This window comes from Pelmatolapia mariae, linkage group LG10_11 (assembly GCF_036321145.2).
Source record: "Pelmatolapia mariae isolate MD_Pm_ZW linkage group LG10_11, Pm_UMD_F_2, whole genome shotgun sequence".
Lineage (NCBI taxonomy): Eukaryota > Metazoa > Chordata > Actinopteri > Cichliformes > Cichlidae > Pelmatolapia > Pelmatolapia mariae.
Window position 1 is genome coordinate 27,001,876 of NC_086236.1, and position 22,865 is coordinate 27,024,740.

The following is a 22,865-nucleotide window of genomic DNA, read 5'->3' on the forward strand; positions in this document are numbered from 1 at the left end:
TGCAAGAATAACCTGTTATACACTTCCACTGTGGCATCTCAGCTAAAGGTTTCAAACACACTGGGTCTATGACTGTCACCACAGGGACCTCCTTTAAGGCCATCAACTTTACTGAGTGCAATAATACACAGAAGCAGTCAGCCAATACATAACTTTTTCTACAGTCCATGTTAAGATGTGTAGATTAAAAGGTCAAACTGACAGGAGCTGATAAGAGAATGCTGCAGAATTATTAGGCAGCAGTAATTGAACAACATTCTTTTAACTGCACCACCAAAGTCTCAGGTGTGTTGGCGTCCGCTTTAATTACACATTTCATTTTTCAATTTGTAGGAATTCAATTAACATTTTTGCCTCCTCACCTTCAATTTACGTCTGAGAATCCTTAATAGCTGATATGTTTGTTGCATTTGCCCAACTTTTACCTACAAGGGATCACTGGCATTAATTTCCATTTCATACTGGATTACCTGACAAATAAATCATTGCAATATGCGTCAAAGAGCGCATGTAATTGCCAGTGCACAACCAGAGAGAAGGGAAAAAAACCAAACAAACAAACAAAAAAACTGCACACGTCTCAAGGATCGGCACATTTTTCAGTGGTGAACTGATCCACTTTATTTGATTGGTCTGAACTCTTGTAATAGCCTACTGAGAGACATTGTGCGATACAAACATTGCATTTCAACATCATAGGTTACACGGGTTTTCAAGTCTCAATTCCAAAAAAAAAACCAAAAAAACAAAGACCAAAAAAACCAAAACCAAAAAACACCACTGTGTGTTTGATAGAGAGCTGAAAAGATGCTCCAATATTTTTTCGGCTTCATGTCGGATTTCTTTAAGATTCAAGTTTGTAAACTTTTTTTTTCTTTTTGTCATTGCATTTGTAAACACATAACACCCCATCTAAACGGGATGAATTAGCAAAGATGTTGAAGAAAAAAAAATGACAGAAAATAAAAATCTGAACATGTGCTACGACAATTTTAAATCAAAAAAATGAAAGAAAAAGCAACAACAAAGGAAATATCAAGTTTAGAGCAGAATGGATTTGTTAACTGAGCAGAGTGAAAGCTGAAAAAGCCAAAATAATTTTTTTTCACATATCTAAAACAAAGTTTACTGCCGTGTATTATAGTTGACCTAGTATAATTCATATTCAAAGCTTTATGCCTGTTGTGTGACACAATGAAAGCAGAGATTAAGTGGTCATGGATTTGAATCTTCATGACATCAAATGCCTAAACATGTAATGGTACCATACAGTTCAAACTGCAATTGTGATGCAAGTGTGACACTAAACAAAAGATTCCTGTACCAGCTACAAGGAAGAAAAAAAATCGGGGCAAATTTCTGTGAGTAGTAGGAAAAGTTAAAGCACATTTTAGTATACTCCAGGGCTGGAGGATGAATAAGTTACACAGCAGGTAGTATGCTTTTTGTTGTCAAAAGCTACAAAGCAAGAAAAAAAAAAAAAGAAAAGGAAAGGAAAAAGTGCAACAATGGTGCAGACCATTTTTTAAGTTTGGTTAGTTTTGTTTTTGTGTGTAATAGAAAGACAATTTACAGAGTTCAGATTTTTGTCAGGACAGTATAATAAAAAAAAAAAAAAAAAGAGGGATTACAGAAACAAATACAAACATTAAACACAAACGTATATCTCTGAGAAAATTAGTTAAAGCTGCCTTCTTTCTCAAGTCACAAGGCATGGCAAAAGCATTAAAAAAAAAAACTTCCTGACATTTTTTTTTCTTTTTAAACCATGATGACATCGCAGAACAAATCATTCTGGACAGTTTGGAAACTGCAAAGAGACAGCTACATGTGACACATCACATAGCTCTTTTGAAGAAGAAGGAAAAAACAAAAAAAACATATTGGCTCACTTTCATTATTCAGTCGGGGTCCAGGAGTAGTCATAATGATATAATTTCTGGCAAAATTAAGCTTATATCAGACTTTTCACCTCTCTGCTATGACACCAGTGTTCTCAACTTGTTTTGAAGACATTTCTCTGTCTAGGGTGAGCGGTTATCACTACCATCCAACGCTTACAATCCATGCATCATCTCCGCTGTGTGATAAAGACAGTTATGAGATACCAATGCTGTTTGAAATGTTAGTCTGTTCTCCTCTAATGTCCGCAACGTTCAGGCTCTGGTGGTGCTTGGTGGATGGCGCGCAGGGTGGCACAGTCTCTGTGCTCTGCTCATGGTCAAGTATAAACCACAGGTCTGGTCTCTCTCTCTCTCTTACCGTTGCAATGGTAAAAATATTTGTTTGTGTGTGTGCTGGGTGACAGGGTTTGGAGGGGTGGGAGATGTTGGACTACACAAGACCAACTGTATTATTAAAGTACGCACCCACACTCTTTCCATTTAAAGTGGATCAATTTAAAAGCGACATTAAAATAAGAAATAATCAAGTTAAGAAAAACACTGCAAAAGGTTACTCTATTTACATACAATGATCTTCTTAAAGACAAGGTATATCTTTACAGAAATCAAACAAAATTCAGAAATAGTTTCTTCTGTTGTCTTATTTTACATATTAAGTTCTTTATCTTTCCTGCATCTCATGTCATCACCTCAAGCTGAGTTTTGTTTGTTTTTTCCCCCACCACAACAGGCTGGACGAGTGCTTCTGGACCAAAAGCAAGCGACGTCCAGGAGAACCCTTCCTGTCACAGGCTGCTGCTCGTACTCTCAGCCAACAGCCAGGGGGCGCCATAGCACCAAAAATAAAAAGGACAACACCCCATCTACATGTTGCACTCGCCAGTGAGCGAGGTTAGTTCCAGGAGAGGGGCGTGAACAGACAAGCCAAAGAGCAGGCCTCTCTTCTGGTTAATAAAGCTGCAAGCAAGCAGGGCTCAGTCGTCACTATCAGACAGGGTCTCGTATTGCTCCGACAGCAAAGACTGCCACTCTCGCCGCTGGCCAGGGGCTCCAGCTGGATTCTGCTGCAGCTGCTGGCTCTGTATGGAGGGTGACGCTATGGAAGTGGGTGGTGTGTTGCTCAGTATGCGCATAGTCAGCGGGTTGTATGGGAACTGGATGGGTCCTGTGGAAAAAGGAAAACAACACGAGTGGGCAAAATGTAGATGAAATGATGCCAGGGCCATATTCCAGGAAGCAGGTTCAACAAACTCCGAGTCAAACCATAAACCCTGAGCTGATGTCTGAGTTTCTGGTTCAGGAAAGGCTGACCAGAGCTGGCGTTTTACATTTAACACTTTAGTTACATAAACTTTACACGTAATTTTGGTAGGATGACACATTTTAAATAAGAAATACAGATCATGTCAGGACAAAATAAACCACTAAGAATTTATCAGTTTTAAATCCGGCCATGCTAGTTAACTGAAACCCAAACGTGGTCTACTGAGCTGCTTTGATCCATTATGGAATTTATGATATGGATCCAGTTCTCGGAGACCTGATTAAGGTGATTTTCAGATTAAGGTGAGTTTAAGTTTGGATTTCACACAGTGTACTTCAAAATGTTGTTTCACATCATGTAATGTGTCTGTGAACAAATTTCAACATGAAATGTAGTCAGAACACAATTACAGTGTCTGCAACTGCATTTAAAAAGTCACTTTAAAATACATTTAATGTTTCAGAAAAATTGCATGACACTCTTATAGCTGCATTTCTGTCCACACAGTTAGAAAAATTGAGACTACAGATTTTATTCTGAGCTGACCATACATCTGAGATGTAATCTTGGTCTCCATCTTTATAATAGTGACGACTAAATAACTGTGAACGCAGTTGTGTTACATACAAAAAATAGCAAATAAACAGGGACTTTAGTTTCTACCAAAAACTCAATTTCTGCAAATGAAACTTTTCAACTTGCACCTTTCACAGCAACTTTATGAATGAGGAAATGAAACTGAGCGTCAGTCAGCTGGTTTGGGCGCAGCAGGAAGCGAGGAGCCAGGGGAAGACTCAGAATTTGTTGAAGAACTCATTAACAGTGAATTAACAATTAATTCATTGTTCTGTTTTTTTCAGGGTGCACAAGAACTAGTTCTCCACCTGCTGCAGGTTCTGCTTAGATGTCTAGAGCAGTAAAAGGTTGTCACCAACTGGTGTCCAAGACTGTGGAGTCTATAAAGTCTATTAAAAAAAAAGTCTATAAAAAAAGACAGCCCACCACCTAGAGAAGCAGCTGAATGATACTGAGGGCCCTCACAATAACAAGCTAACTAACAATCTAGCCGGGAAGTAACCATCAGGAAGGAAAAGAAAAAATACGGTTGCTGCTTAATAGGTTGAGCTTACTCTGGAATAGAATCATTTAAGATCTATGAGTAGGAAACAGTAAAGTGACAGTAGAGACTGGACAGTGAACCTGTGGAAGAGGGTCGGTCATCCCAGCTCCACTGCGATTGGGCTTGTCTGTGATAATCTCCCTCCGAGTGGACGGAGGAGACTGATGAGGGGCGCTCCCCTCCACCGTAGACCTGACCCAGGTTAGGAGACTTGGATTTCCGGCTGTTGGCTTTTCCCTGCTTCTGCTTACCTGAATTCAAAGAGGTAGAGGTAAATCAACATGTTCCACATTAGAGTCCTTCAGAATGGGCACAAAGTTGACTACAATAGCGGGGATATTCCTGCTTACCCATGCTGGGAGATGGACTGGCCTCCTGCCGAGGGTCACTGCCAGTGTTGGATGTTACACCACCCTGTTGGTCCTCCTGTCTGTCCTCCAAATTGCCCATTAAGGCCTTGCGGATGATGTCTTCCAGACCCAGATTACTGGCTGGGTCACTAAAGGAGTGATTCCTGGGGTTGATGCTGCCTAAAATCATATATCACACACACACACACACACACACACGCACAATACAGTGAGAGAGAATCGGCATAAATACACAGTGTGTCTGAACAAAATATGCTGCTACTTACTGGAGCTGGTAACAGCAGGCAGGTTGAAAATCTCTGTTCCTGGTTGTGCGTTTCCTGCAAGACAATTAATATTGGTGAAAAAAAAGCTGGTTTAGAAGAAACCGAGTTCAAAACGCTTTAATAAGTCACATGCATAAAGAGCTAGAAGGATTTAGGTTAACAGAGGATAAGAGAATACCCACTTACCAACATCAGAATCACCAACACCAGAGGTGGAGTTCAACTTACGAAAGATCTCCTGCTTCTTCGATTTCACCATTGGTGAGGTGTTCTCCAGCTTGGTGAAGAAGGAAGGCAGATAGCTAACACTCCCTGGGGACCGCGAGTCACTCCTTGAACCAAAAAAAGACAAAAAGAGTCAGACAAAACAGTGACACAAACCTTCAAAAACATCAAAACTAAATCTGAATCATTATAAAATCAAATTATCAAACAAACAAGCTGAGCCGCCCTTGTACCTGATCTCTGAGCTGTCACCCTCTCGCCGCTGGGGTGGAGGTCCACCAGACTCCTGTTTGTCCATGCCTTGGTAGCTCTGTGGTGGAGAGATGGGTTCATAGTTCTCCATCGGCCTGCCTCCTCGCTCTGGAGACTTGCCAGGCCTGAAGAGGAGAAAGAGAGCAAATTTTTGTCAGATGGCAGAAAATAAATTGGTTTCATTCTAATTAATTCAGGCATTCAGTACCTGGCTCTGGGCTTGTCGGGGGCGTTCTCTGGGGAAACTCTGCTGGAGGGTCTCTGGTGGTGTTGGGCCTGCACCTGATTCTCAGGACTGTAGCGACTGGGCATTTTGCCTCGACCTGAAGAGGACACAGGTGGCACAACGCTCTGGAATGCAGCAGAGGCTGAAGAGGAGACTGGAGGAGGATCCTTATTCCGGGCAAAATCCTGTGTTATGATGTGCTGCATTACAGGGAGTGACCACAAAACCAAGTTAGCTAGCTGTGATTACCTGGTGCACATGGTAAATTCCTATGTGCTGCATTATTTTTGATGTTGCAGGCCATTGTGCTCTCCAGCATTTCTTACCGAAATGTGGTCTGCCAAGGTCATGACTCGATGAGTTTTGGGGACCTGTGAGTAGCTGTCAGCCTGGGAGGAGGAAGGTTGCTGGGAACTGGACTGTGGTGGCTCCCCTGATTGCCGGTATCGACTCATGTCATAAGATCGCATGCCAACTGCGAAAGGTTAACCAGGGACAGAGCAGAGTTGTTTTGGAGAGAGTCATGGTGAAGTGAGAAGTGATGAGATGGCAAGACGCCAAAAGACTATGCCAAAAGTAAATGATCCACATCTGCTTGCAGGTGACAAAAATAACTTTTGCGTGCAGTCTGGGGACTAGACTGACGCAGAGGAATGCTGTCTGACAGTCTCAAATCACAAGGTTAGTGGGTGAAGCCATTCAAGGTATGGCATGTTTACTCAACACAGCTAATTTTAGCCTTTCATGCCAAATCTTCAACAACCCCCCAACAAGTAATCAAGGATATCGTTCTCTAACCAGAAGATTAGTGGTCTGAGTTGAAGGGTTTTAGGATAAGATACTGTAAATTCCCCAATGCACCAGTTGGTATGTGATTCTGTGGCAGAGTTTAACTGCATTAAAAAAATCCATTGTATGAATATCTTTAATATAACTTGAATTATATTTGAATATTAGTAAAATCACTCTGGTTTACATAAAAAAAGGAATATCCCCAAAGTTAGGATGTTCATACCCGATGCCTGTTGTTGCACATCTTCTGGTTTGTCCTGCTGAGGCTGGACAGGGGAACTAGCTGGACTGATCACCTCAATTGCTCCACCACCAGTGTTGTCATAGCGACTGGATGTCACTGTGGGACAAGTATGGACAAAGAGTTACTGCTGACTGAGGCCAAACTGATAGCAGTATTTGGTGATTTAAAGAAAAAAAAAAACAATGAACATTAACATAACACAAACGTATGTGTCTTTTTGAGTCCTTAAGATAATATGACAATAAGGCTACTTTCAGCTGCTTACTAATCACAAGAGGTTGTTACAGTCGGTAGCGCTGCATGTTTGTAAACCTAAAGGGGATCTGTGTGTCTGGCTGGATTTGAACCAACAACGTTTTGCTTGCGAAGCAAATGTATTAAACCAGTACACTATGGAGGGGCCTAAGATGCTGTGACAATGATTGCTCTTCTACGCTCTGCTTGACTCTGCTTGGATCCGCTACTTGTGGTGTCTGTAGCATTCCAACAGTTGGAAAGTTCATTCTCATAAACTTTGCAACGCCAACACTCATAACACAGTGGAAGGGCATTTCTCCTATCTCTTTTTAAATTTTAATTTATCGGCTGCAGATACTGATATGTAGGAAATTAGCCAATATTTGCCTACATATCAGCCCTACCAATATATTGGTCAGGCTCTACTACACATGAGATGTACTGTTCTATGTACACCTATCCTTTCATGCAACTGCGGATGTTACGGTATCACAGAGCATTTATGTGAAGCTTGAATAGTTCTTATTTTTAATCCAGTACACTCACAGCTGCTAGATGAATCCGAGCTCTGAGAGCCTCGCTCTCGCGAGTCTTTGTCCGAGGCTATCTGACGTTTGATAATGACATCAATGAAATTGGCAGCTGTCATAGTCGTCTTTCCATGAGTCCGAAGCTCCTCTTCAATGCGGGACTTTGTTTGAGGTCCCTTATCCTTAACCCCAACACCAGCGCCTTCAGAATAAGCTGGATAGGATTTACTCCCTGGCAGAGACATAGCTCCATACGGTGAATGCAGAGATCGCCTTTCTGTCTCCTGTTGTTGCTGTTCAGACAGGCTGGATGCTCGCCGAGCTGAAGACATATCATCATCTCGTTCATGTTTGCTCTCCTTCACCTTGGCCACGTCCATCTGTGGAGCAGAAGCTGCGGCGTCCACCAAAGCAGCCAGAGCATCAGCTGCAGTACTGTGGCGGGCGGTACTCTGTGGTGCAGATATAGCTGCTGAAAGAGGCCTAAAAGAGAAAATAAGAACCCGATCACGTCAAAAATATTTGCAGAAACATGTGCTCATGTAAAATATTTTTCCATTCCATTGCATCAAATGAGTCTAATGAGGAGACTTTTTAGCATAAAGAAGTGGCTCACACAGTTATCATGTCATGCTGTTGCCCAAAACGTAATCATGTATAAAAAATATGCATGCACAAAAAATCTTTAGCGAGCTAGAGGAAAAGAGAGCCAGAGTAGCTTTAAGCTTACATCAGAGAGGTGATGACACTCTTTGGCTGGAAGATGCTTGGCCGCTGTGGAACTCCAACATCCTGTGGTCTGTGTGAGGGAGAAGGGGAGTGCAGATAACCTCGACTCCCTGGCCGGACTGGCTGCTCTGGTCCGCCTTGAGGACACACATAAATATTTTACTGTAACAGTGTTTCAAAATAAAAGCCCTAAGAGCACAGGTTCCTATACTGAAGGGACTAAAAACATCCGATTGAGATTTCCAAAACTGTACGAATTCTAAACTCAAAAATGACTCACCTGCACGCATGTATTCATTGGCTCGCTCTCGTTCTCGCTCTCTTAATTCCCGCTCACGCTCATGTTCCCTCTCCCTCTGCTCCCTTTCCTTTTCCCTTTCCTTCTCCTGCTGCTCCCGATCACGGTCACGCTCCCTCTCCCGTTCTCTCTCATTGGCAACAGCAAGGTGACCTGAAGAGAACAAGGACACCACAGACAAAATGTAAAGACTCGATTCACCTGCTAGAAAATTGCTGGAGCAGACTTCCTTTAGAAATGTTAGCTTTGCTGACAAGTTCTGAAATGGCCAGATGTACCATTTCAGATGAATCCACGAGTGCAAGAAACTGCGCTGCTGCTGCTTTAAAGCTGCTTTAAACTCTTAAACTTACCTGGACTGAAAAATAAGAACAACTACAGACCACATAACTCAACTCTTTAAGCTCATCACCAAGTTTTTGGAATCTACATATTAAAACAATCGGTTTAGGCGATAGGTTAAAATAAAAAAACAGAGTGCAGGCTATTTATGTTTTGTTTGTTTTTTTGTTTTTTCCTGTGCAACAGAAAACAAAAAAAACAAAAACAAAAGCAAAAACAAGGACATCAACTGCTCTGTGCAACGGTCAGGCAGTTTTATGGGAAATTACTCCCAGCATGACTTCAGTAAAACTTAACTTTTGTAACCAGACAAGCACAACTGACCTTTGCCACATCAGGCCAGCGCAGAGCTGCACTTTTACAGAAGCGGCGATCGTGGCAAGGAAGATAAAGGGCACATGGGGTGTAGGGATGGGGAAGGGAGGGGTCCTCACCTTGCGACATGGAGGTTGGGTTGAAAGCTCTAGGAGGGAAAGGGGGCTGAGGTCCAGTGAGGTAGGCGATGCGTTCCAAAGTGGGAGTACCTGTTCCCCCAGGGTGAGGCAACAGGATAGTTGGAGGCATCTGGGCTAGATCAATAATCCCTTTTACAGACAGAAGCAAAGGGCCAGCGGTGAACAACAAGAACCAATCCATCAATTTCTGAATGTATGAACACCGTATACACTTAGCTGTAACCCATCACCTTCATCTGTTAGTGCTTCCAAATACAAATTGATCAATAAGCAACAGGGCTGCAAAGAGAGTGGAATAGTGGTCAACTTGTAAGAGGCAACCACTCAGCAAATGGAGATTTGCATGACTATGCAAAATGTATAAATTGAGCTGTAGCCGAATCACTTGCAGCCCCAATATAAAGAACAAATCAGCAGAATTTGTCTAGGTCATTTGCTTCTGGGCGTCTGGAAAAGGTTGCCACTACTTCACAAGCACACAGTCTGCATACTACTACCCCTCCTGCCCACAGCTGTTAGTCAGCTATCGGAGGGCCATACCTCGAGATCCGGGTGCATAAGGGATAGCAACAGACTGTTCCCGCGGTGACAGTCCTCTGGGCATCTGCTGGGAAGTGATATAATCGTTCAGGATGGTCTGCCGTGTGTTCTCTATGGTGTACAGCTGGTAGTTGTTATGGTAGCCTGTTGGGGATGGCTGCCTGGGGAACATGAATGCTGTAGCAGAGGACAAAACAAAACAAAACAAAAAAGCCCATGAACAGAAGGCTCACTGATACAGATCACCACTGCTGACGTCAGCAGCTGTAAAAGATCCTGGACATGTTATGCTTATGAAATAGAAAGCCTGAGTTGCTTTCGTTAGTTTACTCAGAATCAAGGTTTTCATCATTCACATGGTGACGGTAGAAAGAATGAAAATGGATCCACTATACCAGGATCCAGCACTCTGTGGAAGGCCAGGGCGGGGTCAAGATGTGGAGGCAAATGGCCTCTGTACACTTCAGGCCGGTGATGGGGGTCGAAGGGGCTATGAGAGGCTACAGGGTCACCACTGCTCACTGGGGACTTGGCTGGGACACTGTCTCTCTGCGTCGGTGTCATGGTGCTCTTTCTTTCATGTGAAGCAGACTTTGCAGACCCCATCCCACCTTCAGGAGAGAGAGAGAGAGAGAGAGAGGGAGAGAGAGAGAGAGAGAGAGAGGGAGAGACGCACACGGCTTATCTAATTAGGTGATGCAACAACTTAATATCATGTAATTACTTTTCTCAGGAAAAAAAGAAAGAAAAACGAAAAGCTTATCCAGTGCCCTCAGCACTGGGTGCACATTGTGTATTAATTACTACTATAGTTTTTCGACAAAATAAGATCATCTGGTAAGGGAAAGATAAATGTCTACTTCAATTCTATCCAACTCCATAATTGTAAGAGTTATAATGTTTATTAATAAATAACTGAGAACCTGATGTTCTACTGTGAATAAAATGATTATGGAATATACCCTCTGAAGCTCGTCCCAGCATAGGTGATCCTCTAGACATGGGGTTGGTACTGTAACTAACAGGGGTCCTGCGAGCATTGGCGTCCTCATACAAGCCTGGGCTAAGCTGGGATTTGCTGGCCTCCTGGTGTGTGGAGCGTAGAACAGAGGTGGTGGAGTTGACCACAGAGGTGTGCCGTACTCCCTTACCCTCGTCGTATTTGGTTCGTTCCATGGCCTCCAGTTGGGGCATGTTGTGTGGCAGCTTAGTGGGACTGGGGATCAGAGACTTAACATTGTGTTTGATGGTTGGCTGGTTCAGATTGTGAATCTGGTAAAGGGTTTTAAAAACAACAGTTTAGTTATCAATTCATCACAAAAATCCGTTTTGTATTTTTGTGGAGTTCATATATTCAATTTCAAAAACATTAAAGTAAATTGTTTAAGAGTGGCTGGAATCACAGCTCTGTCTGACCTGTGACATGGAGCCCTCCAAAACCCTTCTGTCTGGCAAATCAGGAGTCTTGCACATATCCTGTCCAGAATCTTGTCGTGGGATTTCATGAATAGAACGACCCATCTCTTTAATCGTATTGACGCCCTCGTAGGGCTTGCCCTTGCCAATACCCCCTTCGAAGGAGCGGGCAGGCGGGCTCTCCTGCTTTAACTGTTTTCCATATTTCATAGTATCGTCATAAGTCTCTGCGGCAGTTCTTGGTGTCCCTGGAAAGATTTGAAGTTATTTCAGGTTTGCTTATTCTTTCATGTGACTTTGAGTGATGCATCAACTTTACAGTAAGCTACCTTGCATTATGGATCCAGTGATCACTGGTCTTTCCTTAGATTCTCCATGAATGCTTTCTCTGGGCAAAGCTCTGCTAATTAACCCTGAGGGGGGAAAAAAAAAACAGAAACAGACACCATGAGCCCCTGACACAGAAAAGACAAACAAGGACACAGTGTGTATATTCAGTGACACACAAGCAGTACCCTCCAACGGGGCTCCTTCTCTGCCCGTGTGTCCTCTGCCCATGGGTTCCTCCATCATGTTGAAGGTGCGTTTCAGCTCATGGCTTGTTCGGGGGCTGCGGGTGTTTTCCCTGGGGTTCTTGATGGCTACTGGACAATAAAACATATGATCACATGTGTGTGCCAAACAAAGAAAAATAGCTATTTGCAATATCGACAATAAAAGGCACTTACAACTATCATAGGACACGATATGCCCACTTTTGCCTTCATAGATGACGTGACCTTTAGCCAGCTGCTCCCCCCTAGCTTTGTCTGGGCTGCTTGGGTCTTCTGTGGCAAGCCTTGTGATGGTGCCCTTCAGAAGGTCAGCAGCAATGCTCGACTGGGCCAGAGCTGGCGTGCCCTGTTTAAGGGGAGAGCAAAGAAATGTTGTATAAATACAAAAAAACCCATGAAGTGTAAAAACAAAAAAACAAAGCCTCATTTCATCCATTGATTACCTGAGTGATAGAGCCTCTGAAAGGCAGACCTTCGCCAGCCTTTGCTGGGTTGCCTCTACAATCCTGTATGGATGGAACTGCAGCTCCTAAAGAGTTACAGAGAGAAACAAAATATAACTAGACTATAAGGCTTGAGAAAGTTTTCTACTAACAGGAACTCCAGTTCTGTATTTGCAGAATTCTGTGTGGTACAATAGTAAAACTGTCAGACCATGCCATAAAGTAGGTGTGTGCGATGCCTCAGATGTCAACTGTGACAGAATTTCTAAAGAGCAACGTCCTTTGATCTGGATGCTTTGCTTTCAGTGTCAGAAAGCAAAGCATTCATTTTCATGCCATGCTTGGTTTTCCAATGTTGCCAGCCCTATATGAACAGAAGAAGTGACAAACAGCTTAGTCACATGAAGCCTGTCATCCTACCAGGCTTGTTAAGATCCTGCTGCCGCGGCAGACCCAGAGAGATGGAGCCCACACTGCTCTTAGTTCCCTCTGGCCCATAGATAGCGTGGGATGGCAGGTATGTGCCAGGAGTTCCCTGGAAATTAAATCACAGAACATATTTCAAAGTCAGCTACCTACTGTCATGGACAAAAAGATTTAGAAAACCTACATATGTTAATCTTACATCAGAGCTCACATAAATTATTAAAGAATCTGATTTCTCCCCAGTGGTGTAAGAGAAGAGCTAGTCTACTGGTAAAGCACAAACATCATACCCCAGGTGCCTCACCTGGGAGATGGAGCCTCCTTGGATGAAGGAAGGCTTGTCTGTGGGTTTGGTAGTTGGAATGAGTGGAGGAGGAGAGGGAATGTTGGGAGGTCGAATGGTTCTGAACGTCATGCGGCCTCCATCTGGTATATTCTGGACCAGCTGGGTAGTTGCAGGGTGAAGGACTGGTGGAAATACAGAAAAGGAAATAAGATAACTGATTAAAACAGCTGGGTATAACATCAAAAAAGCAAACCAGTGCACCCAACATACTGTTTCTTTTAAGCTTTATTTCCCATTAAAGACTTCATGATAAAATATTAAGCTTTGTTCTGACAACGCTCCACTGAGTGGCGAAGTAAGCAGTGAAGACCTCATTTAACAGCCTGTCTTCAGCCTGTAGTATCTTTGGCCCATGCCCGCTGTCTGCTTGACTGTCTCCTGGGACAGCTGAACAGACAAAATGAATCATAACACACCTCAAACATGCACCCACACAGACCGGGAGTAACCTCCCTGCAGGGAGAGCAGCATGCACTCTGCACTCTATCAAAAATGCAAATGGCAGCGAGAGTTCCTCCAGCGGGCACGGACGTCATCCTCCTGCTGGCTCATGCGGGGACAGATAAGAAAACAAGCCACTCTATGACGAATTTATAAGCCTCTGTTGCAGAGAAGGGACTGTGTGTCAGGCATTAACATTCATGCTCAGGAAGTTCAGGAACAACAACTTAATTCGGATGGACATGATTTTATGCTTGCCCCAAATGTCAAACAAGGAAAAAAAAAAGAAGCAATAGCAGAATTTTCAGAGAAGTTTTTTATGCATCCTGTAAGATGGAAAATGAGGAAGTAAAACATAGCACCTCTTCCCAGCTCTATAAAGTTCTGGCAAATATCTGACAGTCGATCTGCATGTAGTAAATCCAGGATAATCCCCTTATCTGGCTTTGATTTGCTGTCACAACATCATTAAAATGTGAATCTGTTAATCATCATCAACAAACAGACGGTGTATGACCTTCAGTTTGCAGTGAAATTCAATTTCAGGATTCATAATTCACTATAACCATATCCTAACTGGACATGTAGCACACCTACAAGGGCGATACAGTAGAAATGCTCTTTGATGACAGCAGTCCTAACAGAACATCAGAGTAGACAGGACATGTTTAGGTCATTTATTTGGTTTTACTGTTGGTTAATGAAAATCACCGATAGTTAAAATGATATAATTTATGAAATTATTATAAAGAAACCTGTAAATATGGTTTAATGTGCTCACTTATGTAAAGCAAATACACAAAATGTCACAGAGATCAGAGGGCAACTATCACTGGAAGTGGGCTCATTTTCTGAGATGCAACAAATGGAGCCAAAGAAGTGTTACCTCTGTCTGATCCATTCACAAATAAGAAAATTATAATCCAACCGGTTATAAAACGTTACAAGCAGAGAGGATGACTTTATAACAGAGTGTAAAAAAGAAAGAAAGAAAAAGAAACGTGACATAGAGAACTTCAGATATGCAGGATATAGATATTAGCAAAAGCAATGGATGGTCATATCTGGGCAGAGGTTTCTTCATTTCACCTTAACACTGATTGCACACTTCCTGTACATTGCTAAATACTAATGTGTACACATATACCTTTGGACTAATACACAAGCGCTCTGTAACTCTGTCACATCCCATGACAGGAATAAGGGGGGGGGTGTCTGAAATTAACCTGTTGCCTCATATACTGACCTCATTCTTTTAACTATTTTAATTACTATGTATGCACATTTTTGAAGACAATGTCATATTCCACTACCACTGAAGTAAAAAAAACAAACAAAAAAAAAACCTATAACACAAATAGAAAAGGGGTGTCAAACAAGGCCTGCCTGTATCAGCGGGGTCATGGGAGGAGGCAAAAAGGGTTGGGAGGAGGAGGTGAAAATGTGTGCTTTTACCTGGTGGCACACTGTAGCAGGAGACATTGGGGGCGTTGGGGTCAGGTGAGGCCTTTCTTAACTCCCTGGGGGAGAGTCTGTAAGGAGAGCCTGGCTGACCGGAGTGGGTCTCCTGGTCCACAGCCAGCATCATGTCATAAGGCATGTACGGTAAGGGTTTACCTGCAGCGTACAGGCATAAGGACAAAGGGAAGATAACCACTATTAAAAGAAAAACCCAATCCCAGTGTGCACGGAGCTGATCCAGAATGGATGTACATTTTTGACAGCCACACTGCCACCTGGACACGTACCCGCTAAAACCTACTATGTGTAATAAATACTGTGGTTTCAAAGCTCAGTCGTTTACTGACAGCTGCTCTCCTCTTCACGGCACTCACGCTAAAAGGTGCTAAAAGCTTTGCAAAATCAAGCTGTAATACAGTCTGCCCATTGGCTTCACTGCTCTCGCTTCAGAAGGTGCATGGGTGAACTAAATCGACGGTCCAGCAGATGTGACCTCTGACAGCCTCTAGTCACATGGCATCAAAAAACACAAACCCCAAATCCCCCTCTTCATAAGGTATTTCAAGAGAAGTGTAAATCAAGACTTCTGTTCATATAGTACTAAATGCAGAAGGATTTTTTTTTTATCTTGGCTCAGGCTGAAGAACATTACGACAGTCTAGAGCACCCTAAAACATTTCTTTTTATGAAACTGCATAAAAATGAATGGGTCCTAAAACATAGGCTATAAATAGTTCACTGTTAGCAGCAGCAGCAGAGAACAATGAGGATAGAGCACTGAGAAGGAAACAGGAAATGTGAGCGTTGAACGAGGATAGTTTTACTTTCTTACCATGGTCCTGCCTTTGCTTCTCTTCCTGGTGCGCTGACTCATGCACTGCTTTGATCTGGTGTTGCAACATGGCGTAACCACTGATGGGCACGCCACCAGTGCCAAATGGACCAGGTACCTAAAGTATTAAGAAAGGGGAGAAGTAAATGAGTCCGGAAGCCAGATATGAACTAAGTGAGATAATGAAGCACTGCAGGGAAAGCAATTCCAGAACACGTTTAATAAACATACAAATATTATTTTTTCATTCAATAAAAACCTTAATAGAAAAATGTATCCACACACAGTGGAACTGTTTGCCATGTATTACATAGTGCTTACACTATAAAGGCCTGTACTATTTTTTGTTGTAGTATTTTTTTTTTGTCTGAGAATGATCCTTCTGAAAAAGTTACCAACCATGGGTGGTATTGAAGCTGCCCGCTGATGCAGCTGATCGATGTTGAGCTGGGTTTGTTTGGGTGAAGGCACCAACACCGAGCCTGGAGGGTTAAGCAACGAAGGCTTTTCCATGGAGAATATTGTGCTGCGTGAGACAAAATATAGACGTTTAAAATAATTTGACAGCATTCTTTTTGGAAAATGCAGTTATTCACACACAACATGAACGCGTGAACAGAGAGCCTATGAAAATTCACCTCTGCCTTTCAGGCTCTGCTTCAACATCCTCATCAGCACTGCAGGTGGCGCTGGAGTCATTATCTGAGTGGAGCCTTTCGCCGTGATCTCCCTTTTCGCCTTTCTCCTTGATACCGGGCTCCATCTTCACTTTAACCTCTTCGGGATTCATAACCACATCCAGAGGTTCCATTTTAGGATGTACTGAGCCTGCAAAGGAAGTCACCCTGGCTTTTTCCTCCTGAGATCCCGCCTCGCCCTCCGGGATTTTCTCTTGTTTCACTGTGAATTCGCATGGAGGCTCTGGAGCCTTCCCATTGCTAGTTTGGCCTTTGTCCTGGTCAGCACACTGAGTATCTCCTGCAGCGCCGTCTGCCCTCTTGGAGTCACCGGACTTTGAGGAGTCAGCCTGAGAGGGGGAAGGGGCGCTCTCTGTATCAGAGCTGTTGTCACCTCCTAAGGAAGCACCCAAGGACAAATTAATACATGACAAACAATTCATGAAGTTACTAAAACTCACAGGACTTTTCTAAACTCCTTCTAACAATGAAAATAAATATAGACATCCTGACATAAATCAAAACGAGCAGATACTCTAAGATTAATCATATAAAGAAGACGCAATTGGATCTAGTGCTGGGCGATATGACGATATATATCGAGTGGACGATAGAAAAGTGTCTATCGTGCCATTTGTCTTCTATCGTTTCTATCGTTTCTAACCCGAATTTTACAAATTATTACATAAAATATATCATTAACCCTTTACAACCGGTCAGAGCAGGCACACTCCGTTTTCCCTAACTATTTTTAAATCCCTGTAGAACTGTAACCACGTAAGGTAGCGCAATAATGTTTTTTTTTTTTTGCATATGAAACCGTAGGGGTTGTACTTACATCTTATTCCATTAGCTTGTCCTAAGTCACGGTTTTCTTCCACATATAGCTTTGCAAAAATTGCATAAAAAGCACTTCCAGCAACAAAAACATAATATTCCAGACTTGCAGCAACAAAAACATAATATTCCAGAAACACGCTTTGCCGATCCGATCAGCTGTTCATAACACTTCCTAGTTGGAATATAAGTCAGCGCAACTATCGCATGTCCACCATTACCTGTCCGAAACCGGAAGTGACGTCACTTTCGCGGAAAATGTAGTTTTTTAAGCTTCAAAGTCTGTTGGTGTTTTTAAAAGTCATGTTTGACTTTATGCTCTTCTGTATCGTTTCTGGGATGCTTAGAAGTCAAATTACACTGTTGGAAATAGTTTATTTTGATGCACATGCTGTTTTTTTGCAAATTTGCATTTATTTATTTTCATTTATATATAAAAATTTGTGTATCTCAAAAATAAAACTATGAAGACACTCAAAATAAATAAATGTAAAGATAAGCTCTGGCGGACTTGGTTCTATGGTAGGTCTTAAAGGGTTAAATAGCCTGTGCAAATATATTAGTGTTGTCTTCTCACTATACATACTCTGAACTTTATGCAAGAGAAAATAAAGTATAAAAAAATGATATTTTTCGCAAAGAAACTGTCTTGTGGTTTTGCAACATGGTGCTGCTTTACATGCACCCGGATTTGCGACATACTTTACAGTAACTCAAAACAAAGACTGCACCCTCTCCACTCGCTGTTTACAGACTGCATACTTTCCAGATGACCACAGGTCAGGTGGTATATCGTGATATATATCGTTATCGTGATATAAAATAATTCATATCGTGATAAATATTTTTTCCATATCGCCCAGCACTAATTGGATCGTGGAAATAATACGATTCAATGAATATTCCACGAAACCATTAAAATGTCAGCCATAATACAGCCTCCATGTATTAAGTCAAGAAAGAATGGGGTATTTATATCAAACTCACATAGCATGAAACCCCAGACAGAAAATCTACAACAGGACCTAAACATTCACTTTACCCATTTGAAATGTATTCACATGCATTCACACTTAGGCACACATGTGATTGCCACTTATTGCAAAACACCATATTTTGTTTATTGCTGATAATATTTGCCTGTGCTATGTTCAAGGTCTCACAACCGCAAGCACAACCTTGAAAGATAAAAAGAAATCATAAGCTCAGTTCACACTTAAGTTTAGATAACTGCAATCCATGCGGATGTACAGTATTGCAAACAAAACAGAAAGCTGAAAGTGATAAAAAATAAATTCACATCCAGAAACCACATGTTTAAAACCTGTCTGCCCGTTTGCATATTGTCTAGCGCTGCAGCTGTTACCATGGTGATGGTAGTCCAGATGGCATGTTTATGCAAAAACAATTTGTAGATCTATTCAATGCATCAAACCAAAAATCAAAGAAGCAGCTTTACAAAATATCCAAATGGTAAATCACGATGTTTATAGTTATGAGAGTTTTATTAATGCCTCTGATGGCCTAATGTGTAACTTTATAAAGTGAGATCTGTGACGTGTAGATCACCAGCAGTATCTGATTTCCATCAGATGTAGATAAAGTCAACATTGTGACGTCGCCGCAGTTATCTTGTAAAGCAGAGTTTGTTTAAATTATATACAAGTCTGCAAACCATTTTTTTTTTAACTTGGTTTGATGGGGGTTTTCTGCAGAAAAAAAACATCAAAAACACTGTGCTGTTAAAAAAAGAAAAAGAAAAAAATGCCTTCATGCCTTCACCATGTAAACCCAGCAGAGATAAGGATTTCTGGAAGTGAGGGAGGCAGGTAGACAGGCAGGCTTGTTTGCTTGTTGGATCAAACAAGTGGGACCGGCACTTTGTGTTCAAAGAGTGGGCTTTCTTCAGTCTTCAAAGCTACAAACTGTTATGCAACAGGCACCTATGTAGTCTGAATTAGTTCACATCTTTAATCTCTTCCTCTACTCGTTGCCTTTTTGCATTTGATCTCTTTTCCACTCACTTATTAAAACTACTGTCAGTACAGAGCAAGCCCACTGCCATCAACCCAGAGGAAACACTTAAATGACAAATAGAAGTTTGGATCAAGCTTCACAGATTTCTTCTAAACTCTTTACTTAACATTTGAGATCAAGCACTACGCTTCAAAGCTCATAATCAAGAATCTATCAGACGATGAAGACGTGCAGTCTTTACAACCCAAAAAGAGTTCTTAAGAATGTGTGTGATTGTTATGTGTTATGTTATCCATCTCTCTGACCTTCACTGTCCTCTGCATTGTCCTCATCATCATCCGGTGATTGCGTGGCTAGACCTTCACCTTGAGACCTATCAGCACGAGCCTTTCGTGTATCCTGGGAACCAAAAACACGTAAACAAAAAAATTAATTAAATAAAATACGTTCATTCATACAGAGTTACAACAGCTTAAAGACAGCCCGCAACTGAATCCAGATTACAATCAGCTTACCTGCTTATGCTGTTGCAACAGGTTGTCCAAGTTGTGACGTCTCTTGTAATTGAAATAGAAGTTCTTGCACTGTGCCTCGCTTTTGGTGCCCACCATTTTGGCAATAGCTGTCCAGTTTCGCCCATGCTCAACAAGCCCTGGTGCAGGACGGAGAGAGATGATGCAAAATCAAAAATCCAACTTGAATACTTGGTAAAATACAAATTAACAAGGCATTTCATGTTTAATAATACAAACTAATGCCAGACAGGACTTTACAAAATCACGATGGACACTGTATTCAATCGGGGTTTGGCTGCAATAATGTAAAAGGCACTGCAGAAAGGACAAGTTTTAAAAGCCTTATTTAGCGTGAACATGCAGTAATGGTTCTCATGCTGTGTCAGAACCTCCAATGTGGCTCTGGAAGATGATCTCAGTTAAATCTTAACGATCTCTTTTAACAAATAAAAGCATCACCACAAAAATTACACTACACTCTTGGGATCCCCACTGCTGCGATTTGCTGTTGGTCTTCCCCATCCTGCACTGATTACACAATCAGCTTTAATGGTCCCACTAAACTTTGAAATTACTCTTTCACCCTGCAGTCAATTGGAAGACTTCCATTTACCTTTAGAGCAGCTCTTCTCTAAATCCTGTAACCCATGTGACCTCTCTCTCCCGCCCAATCCCACTAAGATGAAGGATACTGGCAGCTTGACAAATCGCTGCACAGCTAAACACAAAACCTCATTAATGTTCCAGTTCAAGAAGGGAATGAGGGCACTGGGACTGATCAGAGCAGCTCTCGTCTTAGTTACTTTTTAATTTTTTTTTTTGGGGGGGGTATGTACTTGAATACAGTAAACTCACTCTATTCGATCACCACTTAGCTTATCTGCTTTGATCACTATGACAACTTAATTAGCCAATATTGTTACAGCCCTGGTCATATTTTTCCTGTGCTGCTGTAACTGCTCTGGTACTATATTTAACTAATACTCCTTCCACATAATCACAACTGTGCCAGATGTTTCATAGTATTTCTCAATGCTGTGCACACACAGCATATGTCTTGAGATTAATTTACATTCAGTGGCTCACACGTTCAAAGTAATCATTGACAAATCAAGTTATGGTGCTATAAGCACAACAGTAAATCTGAAGGCAGAAACTGGGAAACAATCAAGTGAATTTCTTCTAAAAGCTAATCGAAGAAAGTGTCACTGTTTCTTGTGTTACCAAGACAACATTCAATCCAGTTATATAATCAAAATATCCGTAATACACTTAGCAATAAAAGGCCTTTGTGAGCTTTATAACTTCAATGTGGTAGCTGCTCTGGTCTGACTGATTTTAACACCTCAGATTTCACTGAGGAACTAGGGGTATCTGGCCTACCAACAATACATAAGTTGTATTACATCAGCTTAAACGAAAGTGATTATACCAAATTCTAATTATACTAATATCACATTTTAGTAAAAGGTGTGAAATCATCCAGACAACAATAAATAACTGCAATGACCCAAATTCTTTCTTCATCTGAGGGGGTGTTCTGATTTGACTACCAAGCTTGGCATGTCTCAGCCTTGTAATAACACCAGGGCTTATTCAGATAAACAAATCAAGTTACTCAGAGGTAAACTGTTCACTGGGCCTGCCTGATCAGCCACATGTGGCAGCATAAAGGTGATTTCCGAACCTGCTATGTTATATGACTTTCCTCTCGTGGTTACATTAATTCACAGACATATGTAGCATAAAGGTCTGAATGTCTGAGGAGATGATATCCACTCGCATTTTTGGAAAGGTGGAGCAAATCGAAACACGCAACAGTCTTAATTTTTCAACATGAATCCATTTGTTTACTCTGCCAATCTACCCTGAATAAGAACCTATCACCAGCAAATCCAAGCAGAAAGGGGCAAGCGTAGGCATACTTGTGTGGCATGAGCTGACTAAAGACATGCAGTGTCCAACCTTAGACCAAGCGACGCGTGCAAAGAATATTTCGAAGACTTGTTGAAGTAACTTTCACATTTTTTTTTTTAGAGAATCTGAAAAGCGTCTGAACCTGAATAATAGATAGAGATCTTTGAAGGAAACCGTCACGCTCTGCTGCTTCTTGGACGGCCTTAATAGATCACTTCTGAGAAGTCAGCAGTGCAGCTAAAAGGGCGGGGGGGGGGGGGGGGGGACTACAGGCTCTCCAACAGTTTCCAGTAAAGCACCAGGAATAGTTTTTATTTGTGTGACTGCATGTGCGCAGTCATTCCCGTTTGCATGTAGGAAACGGGCAGGGCAACGCAATATCAGATAATCAAAGCGAATGGAAAAAGGCGGGAGTTGGAGGGGAAAAACACGATCATAAGAAGCAGAGGCGTCTCAGCCGCACAGTGATAACAGGAAGGACAAAGACATAAAGGAAAGAGAGTAGTTCATTAAAACAGTACCTTTTTTGGCAACCTCCATCTCCTCCTCGGTCCAGCGAGAAGTTTCTCCGGTTTCACCAGCGCCAGCTAAATAACAAAGACAGACACAGCCCCATCAGCACTGACAGAAGGAGAGAGGGAAAAAAAGCAATAGAAAGTGAAGGAGGGAGGGTGACGGTGAGAGAGTGACAGTTCTTTCTTCAGCCGTCTCCTTCTCATGGCCGCTAATCTAATAATCTGTTTACATTCAGGGGCTGCCGAGACCTGCTCCCTCACTTACACTCTCGCTCTAGCTTACTCTCCTCCTCTCATTTTCTCCTGCTTTCTCGTTCTCTCTCCTTCCCCACAGCCCTGAGCAAGCCCTGCTCCTCTCTAATCCGGGAGGGGAGGGCCTTGGTCAGCTGATGTAGCACCAGACAGTTGAGAGCCATGCCTCCCTCTTTGGGAAATGGCCTTGGATGGAGACAAATAGACAGAACAGCCAACCCAAAAATCCTCCCACCCTCTCTACTGTGATACTGTGCATCTGACACAAACACACGCACGTGCACGCGCGTGCACAGATGCACGCTCCTCCCCTTTGCCTTGGCTTGATTACACAGTTCATTGCCCCGCCTCTAACAAAATTCACAGAAGAGCATGGTAAGTGTGGAGGGGGCTGAATGAACTCTAGCCCACTCTCCTCTATGGCACCCACTGAGACTGTGTAAACATTTGGACAAATATAG

At 42.2% G+C, this 22,865-nt stretch overlaps 1 protein-coding gene across 5 annotated transcripts in view; it reads right to left on the reverse strand.

Moving 5' to 3' along the window:
- Nucleotides 1–593: 593 nt before the first annotated feature.
- ncor1 (nuclear receptor corepressor 1) overlaps nucleotides 594–22,865 on the reverse strand; it is a 64,500-nt gene continuing 42,228 nt past the window's right edge. The window contains exons 17-46 of one of the 5 annotated variants that reach the window (XM_063485879.1): nucleotides 22,159–22,224; nucleotides 19,721–19,857; nucleotides 19,511–19,604; nucleotides 16,353–16,788; nucleotides 16,114–16,240; nucleotides 15,715–15,832; nucleotides 14,877–15,038; nucleotides 12,939–13,102; nucleotides 12,629–12,743; nucleotides 12,209–12,294; nucleotides 11,940–12,111; nucleotides 11,727–11,852; nucleotides 11,541–11,624; nucleotides 11,212–11,459; nucleotides 10,758–11,067; nucleotides 10,191–10,406; nucleotides 9,796–9,972; nucleotides 9,235–9,384; nucleotides 8,441–8,611; nucleotides 8,162–8,297; nucleotides 7,448–7,914; nucleotides 6,644–6,760; nucleotides 5,955–6,103; nucleotides 5,611–5,828; nucleotides 5,384–5,527; nucleotides 5,112–5,257; nucleotides 4,926–4,979; nucleotides 4,639–4,818; nucleotides 4,369–4,539; nucleotides 594–3,069 (exon numbers count right to left, since the gene is read on the reverse strand). In XM_063485879.1, coding sequence (XP_063341949.1) covers nucleotides 2,879–3,069; nucleotides 4,369–4,539; nucleotides 4,639–4,818; nucleotides 4,926–4,979; nucleotides 5,112–5,257; nucleotides 5,384–5,527; nucleotides 5,611–5,828; nucleotides 5,955–6,103; nucleotides 6,644–6,760; nucleotides 7,448–7,914; nucleotides 8,162–8,297; nucleotides 8,441–8,611; nucleotides 9,235–9,384; nucleotides 9,796–9,972; nucleotides 10,191–10,406; nucleotides 10,758–11,067; nucleotides 11,212–11,459; nucleotides 11,541–11,624; nucleotides 11,727–11,852; nucleotides 11,940–12,111; nucleotides 12,209–12,294; nucleotides 12,629–12,743; nucleotides 12,939–13,102; nucleotides 14,877–15,038; nucleotides 15,715–15,832; nucleotides 16,114–16,240; nucleotides 16,353–16,788; nucleotides 19,511–19,604; nucleotides 19,721–19,857; nucleotides 22,159–22,224 — 5,132 coding nt within the window. In that variant the 3' untranslated portion in view covers nucleotides 594–2,878. Of the gene's footprint in view, nucleotides 3,070–4,368; nucleotides 4,540–4,638; nucleotides 4,819–4,925; nucleotides 4,980–5,111; nucleotides 5,258–5,383; nucleotides 5,528–5,610; nucleotides 5,829–5,954; nucleotides 6,104–6,643; nucleotides 6,761–7,447; nucleotides 7,915–8,161; nucleotides 8,298–8,440; nucleotides 8,612–9,234; nucleotides 9,385–9,795; nucleotides 9,973–10,190; nucleotides 10,407–10,757; nucleotides 11,068–11,211; nucleotides 11,460–11,540; nucleotides 11,625–11,726; nucleotides 11,856–11,939; nucleotides 12,112–12,208; nucleotides 12,295–12,628; nucleotides 12,744–12,938; nucleotides 13,103–14,876; nucleotides 15,039–15,714; nucleotides 15,833–16,113; nucleotides 16,241–16,352; nucleotides 16,789–19,510; nucleotides 19,605–19,720; nucleotides 19,858–22,158; nucleotides 22,225–22,865 lie in introns of all 5 variants that reach the window. The other 4 variants (XM_063485882.1, XM_063485878.1, XM_063485881.1 and 1 more) reach the window with 4 other exon arrangements.